Source organism: Anabrus simplex, chromosome 1 (genome assembly GCF_040414725.1).
Source record: "Anabrus simplex isolate iqAnaSimp1 chromosome 1, ASM4041472v1, whole genome shotgun sequence".
Taxonomy (NCBI): Eukaryota; Metazoa; Arthropoda; class Insecta; order Orthoptera; family Tettigoniidae; genus Anabrus; species Anabrus simplex.
In genome coordinates this window covers 1,574,238,244-1,574,250,150 of record NC_090265.1, presented here as the reverse complement: position 1 = coordinate 1,574,250,150, position 11,907 = coordinate 1,574,238,244, and the positions used below count along the sequence as shown (strand labels likewise).

General features: G+C 32.9%; 1 protein-coding gene across 8 annotated transcripts in view; it reads right to left on the bottom strand.

The window, feature by feature from the left end:
• Nucleotides 1-1,100: 1,100 nt before the first annotated feature.
• The window catches only part of LOC136858540 (SH3 and cysteine-rich domain-containing protein 3), a 325,524-nt gene continuing 314,717 nt past the window's right edge, over nt 1,101-11,907 (bottom strand). For 3 of the 8 annotated variants that reach the window (XM_067138153.2, XM_068225594.1, XM_068225595.1), the window contains one exon: nt 1,101-2,759. In XM_067138153.2, coding sequence (XP_066994254.2) covers nt 2,658-2,759 — 102 coding nt within the window. In that variant the 3' untranslated portion in view covers nt 1,101-2,657. The remainder of the gene's footprint in view (nt 2,760-11,907) is intronic. The other 5 variants (XM_068225597.1, XM_067138155.2, XM_068225598.1 and 2 more) reach the window with 2 other exon arrangements.

The window sequence follows — 11,907 nt, the reverse complement described above, 5'->3', positions numbered from 1 at the left end:
CTACTGCTTTAACATGTGATAAACTGAAGGTATTCACCGAATACCAGTAGAAACCTTCCTTACAACACAGAGATATTGTCCCGTGATTAATTATCATTGGTTAGGTCTATTCAAAGAGGCATTGGGATACAGTGATTCAATGACAATACAGGAGTAGAAGAGTTTGTGTGCAACTAGCTGCAAACCTGTCCCATTCTTGCCTTTAGGATGGAATAAAAAAACAGCCAATCATATGGGAAAAATGTATTTCTAAAATAGAAGATTATGTAGAAAAGTAACATATTGCTTTGCACTTCTCAGCTGCATCCCTAAAATGTAAAATTAAAATTCTGACTTATACGAGTATTTGATCTGCCTTCATACCATAAATAATTATTTGACAATCTTAGTTGGGTGTAAATTAAATGCAATTAGTTCATAGCCACATAGAAAGAAAATTTATGATATTTATGGGAACCTTACAAAAAACTATTTCTGTTTGGCATAAGTTCCTAAATGAGAGAATGCCAATGATAATCATCATCACCCCAAAAACTATCTTCACTTTCTCAGATGTGAGAAGCGTGTCAAACAAAAGAAAATTCTAAATAATGTTTTTATGATAGAGTTGCTCAATTTTACCCAGGTTTAGGAAATGATTATTGTAAAATACCATTAGAAATTTCGTTCTAACATGTTTTTGTGACTCTAAGAGTGATCATGCAAACAAATAAAATGGAAGAAGAGCAGGCAAACTATCCATACTTCTGATGTTTAATGATATTGATATAACTGCCTCCTGCTGAGGAATGTTCAGTCAACAGTCATACTGTCCTAGTAAACAATGTTATATTACTGATAAGCAGAATAAATATGTTCTAATGTATGATGACTTCACCTCATCATAGGAGATGTTTAGGAAAACATAATAATTTAGGAAATGACAATCATAGAAGATATTGTTGTTAAATTTCAGTAAGGAGAACTAGTGATTGATATTTGGAGTACTGATGTAATTCAATGCTGTCTGGTTTCTGACTGATGTCAGTGGGTAAGATTTTAAGCACTAACAGTACAAGACATTCAACACTGTTGCACTAATATAACATGAATGGTATTTTGAATGTAATACAATAAAGAACAATTTTAAATAAAAATTAATGCCAAAGAGTTAGGTTATTATGCACACTTCAGTGAACAAGATAAGATATGCCCAGACAGTTGTTAATTTATCTTTCATTTTCTTTGGTTTTTAGGAAGAGAACATTATTCTGAGATCTGTTCATACAGTAGACTATATACATTAACTCTTAATTTCTTCAGAATAACCGAATGTTAATGCAGATGTGAGTACATTGTCATTTTTTACCAACTTATTCATAATGGCACTTTTTTGAAATGAAAAATTAAGCTTCAGGAAAATATTTATTTAGAGATGCATGATACAAAAATTACTTATGCTTTAAGGATTTGATGAGTAACGTACTTAAAAGAATAACATGATAGTGACAGACATGAAACTTGATCACAAACACAACCGGCCCTGATCCACGATAAATATAAAACACCTTGTGACTGCATACAAAGGCAACTGTTTACATTAAGCATGTATGGGTTCAATTCCTATGGCTGGTTATTATGGATGAACATCTTGGAATGATCATAGGGATACATATGAAGGTATCTTTAATTACTGGTAAACACCATGGGGCAAAAGTGATTATGGTTCGATATTTGTGTATAGTCATCACTAAGACTTCTTTGGAGAAGGTCACTTAACATTCCTTGCCCCTTGTAAATCTGAAGAATTGGGTTTTGCAGTCAAGGATTACAATTAAATATGCAAAGGTTCTTTTTGAAGATTCTACTGATGTGAAGTTGTCAAGGATATAATTCTCTTACTAAAGCAAGTTAAAAGTAATACTCAAAAGCTTTCCCAAACCCAAACTTAGTACGGTACATCTTCTATTACTGGGAAATAGAAAGTATGAAATGGACAGAGCATTTTGAGACCAACAGCATTAAGTTACTGTGCTCTATCATACTGGCCAATAGATAAGCATCTATACTCACACAAGAAATGTTTGCATTGCAAGAAAGATGTTCAATACAAAGATAGATGAAGGACTCAGGAGTTGATTAGGAAATAAGTAGACAGAGACCCTTGCCCATCTTTTATATCCTCCAAATCACTGCACAATGCAAGCTGAATCTTCCGCTAGGCGTGAACTTGGCAGACGAAGGTCATTTATGGGTACGGGGCACATGACGAGCAGGACGGAAGGCTGTGGTGAAATGGCAGCATTGCGTAAGAAGGTCTTATTGAGGATTTTAGGGGATGATAACTGCTGAACCAGCAAATTGTTACTAAGCAACGATGATGCTGATGAGTTGTTGTTGCTATCTTGTCTTTGCACCTGCAAGGTTGAACTATCAAACACTGAATAACGTTTATAACCACGAATGAAATTAGTAATTTGATTTTCTTTGTTTTCAAACAAAGTATTTATGTTTTTCTTCTGGTTCTTCCTATTAAATGCAGCTGGTACAATTAATGGCCGTGTTTGCGATGGTTGATGATAATTGTTGGTGTCTTGAATGCGAAGGGGACGAATGCTTGATGACTTGTTGATATTGTGGACACGATGAGCTAATCCGACAACAGAAGTTGCCTGATGTCACACTTCTTGCAGAAATTTGAGCGGACACACACCTTGGCGACTGTCCCCACTTCTGATCATCACCATGCCATCAAGTTCTTCACCTACTTGGATCACGATCTAAAATGGGATGAATGTGATAATCAGTTCAGGAATGAAATTATTATACTATATGAAAATGAAGAGGTGTAAAGGTAAACAATGGAAGACAGCTTTGTCTCTGGTACTGATAATTTCGAAAAACAAACATTAAAAAAAAAGATCAGAAGTCACAGAAATTAAAACTCTACTGTGAGATTGTAAGATTAGTTTAAGAAGACAGGTGTTGAATTCTAGAGAACATCTTAAAAAGAGAAAAGAGTGTTCAACTTATATGGAATAATTGGGAAATCCATGATCTTCATTTAAGGCTGTTGCTTAAATGATAGATTCCCTATCGACTGTCTACCAAGTCTTTCCTTAAATTATTTCGAAGAACTTGGAAATATATTGAATATTTCCCTTGGTAAATTATTCCGTCCCTAATTCTTCTTCCTATAAATTAACATTTTCCCCAATTTTTCCTTGTGAATTTCAACTTTATATTATGTTTCTCCTACCTTTAAAAGCTCCTTTCAAGCTTATTTATTTACTAGTGTCACTCTATGTCATCTTTCCACTGACAGCTTGGAACATCCTGCTTATTATAAGCTATAAATTCCATTTTTGTTCCGTATTAAAGGACCTTCTTGTCAATTTATTCATATAAATCCCGCTTAGTCGAGCATCTCGTGTCCTTACTCCCAAGTCTTCCCAGCCCTAAGTTTGCAACATTTTCATAACACTACTCATTTGTTGAACATCACCCAGAACAAATCATGCTGGTTTTCTTTAGATCTTTTCCAGTTCTGGTTTCAAGTAATCCTGGTTTGGGTCCCATACACTGGAAACATACGGTAATTGGGATCTTACCAGAGACTTACATGCCCTCTCCTTTACAAAATTACAACCCACGAATAATCTCATAACCATATGAAGAGATCTGTAACCTTTATTTACAACCTCATTAATGTCATTACCCTATTTAAGATCTTTCCTTACATTATCACCCAAGTACATGCAGTGATTCCCATGAACTACTTTCACACCATCGACACAGTAATTGAAACTGAGAGGACTTTTCCTCTTGGTGAAACTTTCAACCTGACTTTTAATCCCATTTACCAACAGGCCATTGTCTACTGTCCAACTCACAACATTGTCAGGGTCTTTTTGCTGTTGCTCAAAATTCTGTAACTTAACTACTTCTTTACAGTATAACATCATCTGCAAAAAGCCTTATTTGTGATACCAGTTCTTTACTCATATCTTTTATATACATAAGAAAACATAAATGTCCAATAATACTGCTCTGCAGGACCAACCCTTCTCTTATTCATCACAGGATCAGATTATGATTCACCTACTGTAATTCTCTGAGTTCCATTTTCTAGAAAGTTAGCCACCCATTCAGTCACTCTTTTGTGTAGCCCACTAGTCCTCATTTTCATCAGTAGTATCCCATGATCTACCCCAATAAAAGCTTGATATGTCAATAGTGATACAGTCCATTTGACCCACTGAATCTAAAATATCTGCTATATCTCGCTGGAATCCTACAAGTTGAACCTCATTGGAATAACCTTTCTAACCTGAACTGCCTTCTATTAAATCAGGTAATAATTCACAAAGGTGTTTAATATAATAATTAAAAAAATGCTTCCACAGAGCTTAAATGCCACACATGTCCACACATGTCAAGCTGACTGGCCTGGAATTATATGCTTTATGTTTATTACCCTTTTACTTGTATATTGGGGCCAGTATAGCAACTCTCCATTCATTTCGTATAGTTCCTTCATGCAAACAGTAATCGAATAAATATTTCAGATATAGCACTATATCCCAACACAATCATCAAAATCATCATCAACATCTTTGTCATCATCATCAATTCTCTGCTCCAGGAAGCCAGGTGTGGTTATCCCAACCCATTCCCTCTAGTATATCCCCAGATATCTTATCAATTCCAGTTGGTTTCCTATCTTTCAACTTCTCTATCTTTTTGTAAACAACTTTATTATAACAGATACATTTCAGTACTGGTACTTCACAAGTACTTGCAACATCCTCTACTTGGATCTCTCCATGCAGTTAGTGTCACGCAACTGTTAACTTGCATTCGGGAGATAGTGGGTTTGAACCCCACTGTCAGAAGCCCTGAAGATGGTTTTCCGTGGTTTCCCAGCAAATGCTGGGGCTGTACCTTAATTAGGACCTAGTCCTTTCCTATCCTCCTGTCACCATAAGACCTATCTGCGTCAGTGCACATAAAGCAAATGGAAAAAAAAAGTTCCTTATTTCCAACTATCCTTATATTTTGCTGACTGAATATTTCTGCCTTCTATAAGTCCTTATATATACACTCCTCTTGATCATTAATGACCTTTGGAATGTTGTTTCTGGAACTTGTTTTTTTCCTTTAAGTACTTAAGTTCCTTCATGACTCTTTACTTCCATGACAATTCTTAACGCTTTTTCTTTTTAACCTGCATCTCTGCTTTAGAATCAATCAATCAATCAATCAATCAATCAATCAATCAATCAATCAATCAATCAATCAATCAATCAATCAATCAATCAATCCTGATCTGCATTTAGGGCAGTCGCCCAGGTGGCAGATTCCCTATCTGTAGTTTTCCTAGCCTTTTCCTAAATGATTTCAAAGAAAATGGAAATTTATTGAACATCTTCCTTGGTAAGTTATTCCAATCCCTAACTCCCCTTCCTATAAATGAATATTTGCCCCAGTTTGTCCTCTTGAATTCCAACTTATCATCATATTGTGATCTTTCCTACTTTTATAAACGCCACTCAAACTTATTCGTCTACTAATGTCATTCCACGCAATCTCTCCGCTGACAGCTCGGAACATACCACTTAAGTCAAATAAATAATAAAGTTTAATTCCACCTATTCAGTACATAAAAAGAGATGTTAATAAAGAATTAAATCTGTAAATAAAACCATATGGACATGTTTCACCCTTTAATTAAAGGCATCTTGAGCCTAATCTCAATCTGAAAGTTAATTAATCAGGTACCTGATTGTAATTAAATTATATATGAATATGAAGATGATGTTGGAAATGTGTTTCAAATGGTGAGCAAAATGGTTGAGAATAGTTTTGATATTCTTAAAATGAAAATAAAGTCTAATATACAAATAGTCATAAATTTATGAATGTCCTTGTTTAAAAATTGGTAACAAATTGTATACTGGTAGTTTTTTTAAGAACGTAAATTTTGTAAAGAGACATTTCCGTTGCTCACTTCAAGTGAGGTTTGAAATAAATTGTTACATTGAAACAAGTAAACCTTTTGATGGTTGAGGGTGTTAGAGAAAATTTATTGGGTATTAAACAGTTCAAACGTCAGCATAAAAATTGTTAGACTGTTGAAACTCTCATGTGAAGAGATGAAACTGCAGTCTTCTAGAAGCATGAGTGAAGAAGAGTGCTTGATGGTAAGTAGTTGTGTTAAATATGAAGTCTGTAACAATAGGAGAATTTACGTGTTAATGAATGAAATTGAATGAAAGGAGAGTTTAAAGGGAAATCGAAGTGTGTAAAAACACTTACCTCTTTATTAATGTTGAAATTGGTTGATGCAAAGAAGAGTTGGAGAGAAAAACGTGTGTAATTTCATTTATTTTCAATAGTAATAGTGTTAAATAGTTGCTATGGTAGCACTGAAATGACTTATATTTAAGTTACTAGTGTTACAGATGATGTGAGATTAATGGAGGAGAGGCTCGAAATGGTGTGCCAGGTTTATATGCTATTCGCCGTGGAGGGTAGCGGGAAATGAGTTCAATTCTTAGAACAATATAAAGAGAAACAATATTATCAGTATCAAGTGGATTTCAAGTAAAAGTTAGGACCAGTCTATAGTCAATCTTTAGTGAGGAGATAAATTAGACTTCCTCTCGAATTACAATGTGGGAGCGAGGGAAAGTGTAAGAGTAAACATCCATAATTATAAAGTTCTGTAAGAACTCAGTTAATTTCGTTAAAAGGTGTCCTGTAAAGGGTTTAAGAAATCAAATTGTAGCATTAATAGGCTGGCAAAGCTAAGAATTTTTTTTTTGAAAAAATTCTGTAATAGAGGAAGAGTGTTGTGGGAACAGTTAATACTGCTAAAAGGTGTTCAGCAAAGGATTGAGAGTATAGGATATCAAATTAATTTAAACAGCTTGAAATTAGAATAAAGCTGAGGGAATTCTTTTTTTTTGTGAAAAGGTAAGTTTAGTCCTTTTGAAGCATGTAAGAGAGAGGAAGAGTGTTCGATGGTAAGTAGCTGTGTTTTTTTTTTTTAAAAGAGATTTGGTTTGAAGTTTGTAATAAGGAGGAGAATAAAGTATTAAAAGTATGAGATTATAGAGTTAATCAGTAGATTGATACTTGTTACTTGTGCTTCTGGTATTATAACGGTGTGAGAGTTTGGGAGGTGGATGTGGTGGAGGTGGGGGGTTAGGCGGGATGTTAAGATTATGTGTTGTTGATAGTGGTGGGATTGTGGGTACGGGCAGGGCAGGAGTTGTGTTTTTTGAAATTAATGGGGACTTGGAAGTTAATAATTTAATATTATTTAGAATGTTATGTTGATTTTAATTTAGTGATTGCAGTAATTTTGGTAAAATTTTGTATAATGGGTTTTTTACTTCAACTATATCATTGAGGTTTAGATTTTTGTTATAGTATTGATCTAAAAATATATAGATGTTTTCTAATTCATTCATTAATTTCCCTTTACCTACTTTTTTAATAATTGTGAGGTCTTGATCTATAGTGGTGAAATGATGTCCTGTTTCTTTCATATGGGAACTCATAGCTGAGAATTTGTTGTGTTTGATGGCATTAAAATGTTCCAAGTACCTAGTTTGAAAGCTGTTTGACCAATGTAAGAGGTGTCACATTGTGTGCATGCGAGTCTGTATATGCCTGAACCTGTGTAAAAGTTGTTGTTTGAATTGATTGTGTTGTGATTGAAGAATAATTTTTTGTTAGTGTTGGAAGTTTTAAAGGTTATGCAAGTGTTTTGGTTTTTTATGGGGTTTGAAATTTGGTAAATGTCTGGATTGTTGTATGTGAAAGGAATAAACTTGTTCTTTTTGGATTTGTCAGGGATGAGTTTTGTTGTTAATTTGAGTTTGATTTTGTTAGTTAAATTGTTAATTGTTTCTCAGTTTATACCCATTATTTTTGCAAAGTTTTATATATAATTAAGTTCTGTTTTTAGGTTTTTAGGTGATACAGGGATTTTAAAGGCTCTGTAAATTAAGCTGTGAAAAGTAGCTAGTTTATGAGATTTAGGATGTAATGAAGTATTTTGTATTGTTGTTGAGGTGTGAGTAGGTTTCCTATAAATTTGGAAGTCAAAGTTATCATTATTACGTGTTACTCTGATGTCTAAGAAATTTAAGGATCTGTTGATTTCGTCTTCTTTAGTAAATTTTATATTTTGGTCCAAGTTGTTTAAAAAATTTAAAATATCAGTACTATTATTGAGTTCTTTATCAATAATTATGAATGTGTCATCTACATATCGAAGCCACAAGTTCAGGCCTTTTATATTAGTAGAGATTTTATTATGTTCTAAAGAATCTAGATAGATGTCAGCTAAGATGCTGGATAAGGGATCTCCCATGGCTAGGCCATCTTGATGGTAAATTTTACCATTAAATGTAAAATAGTTGTTTTTTAGAACAAAATTTAGGAGTCTTAAGAATTGTTCTAATTCGAGTTTGCTAAGTTTACTGTGTTTAGTGAAGTTGTTTTTGATAATATTTACAGTTTCGTTGACTGGTACTTTAGAATACATGTTAATAATATCGAAAGAGCACATAGTGTGGTTGGGTAATAAGATGAATTCTTTTAAAATATTACAAAAATCAACAGAATTTTTTATTGGGGATTTATTGTTAAAAATGTAATGTTTTTTGAGAAAGTTGTGGATATATTTTGAGGTTTTATATGTTGGACTATTTCTGCAATTGATGATTGGATGTATAGGTATATCTTTCTTATGTAATTTTGGTAAAGCTCTTGCTGTGGGAGTAATAGGGTTCATAAGGATTAGTTTTTGCTGTTGTTGTTCATTTAGTAAAAATGAAGAATTCTTTAATAACGTTTTTAAATTTCGTTGGATTCTTATTGTGGGATCTTTATTAACTATTGTGCAAGTTTTGTTTGAGAAAAAATCTTCAGTTTTTTAATATAGTCTTTTTTATATAATAAAACAGTAGTTTCCCCCTTGTCAGCTTTAGTAATTATTATATTGTTATCTTTTATTTTGTTTCTTATGTCTTTAATTATTTTAGTATGGTTAAGATTAGCATTTTTAATTAATCGCTCAGTTAATGTTGGTAGTTTCTTTTTTATTTCATGTCTAGTATCATTTTGTAATTCCAAAGGTAGTTTTGAGATATTCGTCTCAACTTCTGCTATGGTAGTGATGATATCATTTTCTTTATGTATACTAGGCCAATTATGTTTTAATCCTTTACTTAAGAATTCCAATTCTTTATCTGAAAAGATCGTATTTGATAAGTTAATTACGGCAGGTGTGTTGTTGAAAGAAGGCATCTTCTTGTTTCTATCTTCTAGTCTTTTAGGTGACTGTAGTTGAATTTCTTTTAAAAAGGTGAGTTTTTTATCTAACGTTTATTGTTTCTTATTTAGGATTATATTTAATTTGTAATCTACGTGCAATAGAAATGAGTTCCATTCTATAGGGGCTAGAAATTGAGATACTGGTAAGTGTAGTCTGTACAGTTGTAAGTTTAAAAAGGACTTCTTTCTGTAGAAAGTTGAAATTTCATTTTTAAGCCAAATTTCATTTGTTTTGTTTTGAATTTTGATTAAATAAGGAGAAGATAAGTTATTCCTTTGGACATGTCTCAAAAATCTTGGTACCAATTTTAGTCTAAGACATTCTTTTAAAAAGGCTATGTCTTTAATTAAACTGCTGATCTTAATTTTCAGGTTGAGAAATTTGTTTAACATAAGGTTTGCCTGGTTGGCTTTTACATTACATGTTATAATTCTCATATTTTGGTCCGTTCTGAAATGTACAATGAAGTCAAATAAATAATAAAGTTTAATTATTCCACCTATTCAATACATAAAAAGAGATGTTAATAAAGAATTAAATCAGTAAATAAAACTATAGGGGCATGTTTCGCCCTTTAATTAAGGGCATCTTCAGCCTAATCTCAATCTGGAAGTTAATTAATCAGGTATCTGATTGTAATTAAACTATATATGAATATGAATATGAATATGAAAATGATGTTGGAAATATGTTTCAAATGGTGAGCAAAATGGTTGACAATAGTTTTGATATTCTTAAAATGAAACCTTAATAAAGTCTAATATACAAATAGTCATAAATTTATGAATGTCCGTGTTTAAAAATTGATAAAAAATTGTATACTGGTAGTTTTTTAAGAACGTAAATTTTGTAAAGAGACGTTTCCGTTGCTCACTTCAAGTGAGGTTTGAAATAAATTGTTACGTTGAAACAAGTAAAGCTGACTAGTGCATACCGTGGAGGCCACTGCGTAGGCTACTTAGGTGTGCTAGGAACCAACTGATGAGCCCAACCTAGGGCACGAGGGCAAAACGCATGCAACCAGGAATGAGTTAGCTGGAAAATTTATAATGTCCAATAATGGACCATTTATATTGGTATTATAAATTTACTCATTCGGGACAAATATTTCAGATTCCCTATGGGAATCAACATCTATAGCATCATTGATATCGTATCAATATACAGAAATGTGATTATGGATATAGAGTACATACGATTGTTCTATGCATGCCTTGTTTTGCGATAATAGATGCTATTTACCACTCTGTATATTGCATGCTTCTCTTTCAGAACACTGCTATATTAATGTGTGATAGCTGACAACGTGACAAGCGACAGGAGATTGTTTGGATTTGAAAGAAGCCTGTTTTAAATGGATGGTGCTGCTAATATTGATTATTGTGATGTTGAAAAATGTATTCTATATTTGGCTTTCAAATTGTTGGTGTGAAATCTTTTGATCAGTTCTGAAATTTCAAATAATTCCTGAATGAGAGTAGTAATGACCCTGATTATAACAAGTTACCTTGTAGTCAGAAGTGGGCAAAGTCGATTGTAGTTCAGAGCTATTAAAACTTGCAGATATTATTTTTTCTATACTAGGGCATAATGCAAATATTGAAGGAGTATTTCATTCATCTCGGCAAATAGACTGAGGAACCATTTCAAAGTAGAATCTGTGAAAATCCTCATAATGGTTCAATAGGCCTATAATCTAAAGGAATTTACTTTTATATGTTAGACATGCCAAAACTACTAAAGGCAACTGAATCTTCAGAAAAGTAATTACTAGAAAGGCATCTAAATTAGTTTCATTGTTTAAATTTTGTAAGAATTAACTGTATAATATGGAAATGGATAAATTTTGTTTATGTGTGTGAAAATTAGAATATTTAAGTCTAAATTCAGACTCTCAATGGAGGATTTTTGTGTTCTCCTTTCTTTGGCATTGTCCTCCTTTTAAATAGTTTGTTCTCTTTTGTACCTATTTGCATCTGGTCATCTTAAATATAGCCATCCATTCAGTCACTCTTTTTTTTTCTAGTCCAGTTGCACTGATTTTTGCCAGTAATCTCTCATGATCTACCCTATGAAATGCCTTAGATATGTCAATAGTGATACAGTCCATTTGACCTCCTGAATCCAAGATATCTGCAATATCTTGCTGGAATCTTACAAGTTGATCTTCAGTGGAATAACCTTTCCTAAACCCGAACTGCCTTCTTTTGAACCAGTTATTAATTTTGCAAATATGTCTAACTATAATTAGAAAGAAAGAATGTTTTCCCAAAGCTTACATTCAACACATGTCAAACTGACTAGCTTGTAATGTTTGGCTTTATGTCTGTCACCCTCTCCATTATACACAGAGGCTACTATAGCAGCTCTCCATCCTTTTGGTAAAGCTCCTCCATGCAAACAATAATCAAATAAGTACTTCAGATATGGTACTATATCCCAACCCATTGTCTTTAGTATATCCCCAAAAATCCTATCAATTCCAGCTCCTTTTCTAGTTTTAAACTTTTGTGTCTTACTGTAAATGTTGTTGTTATCATAGGTAAATTTTAATATATCTTTTAGTATTAGTCACT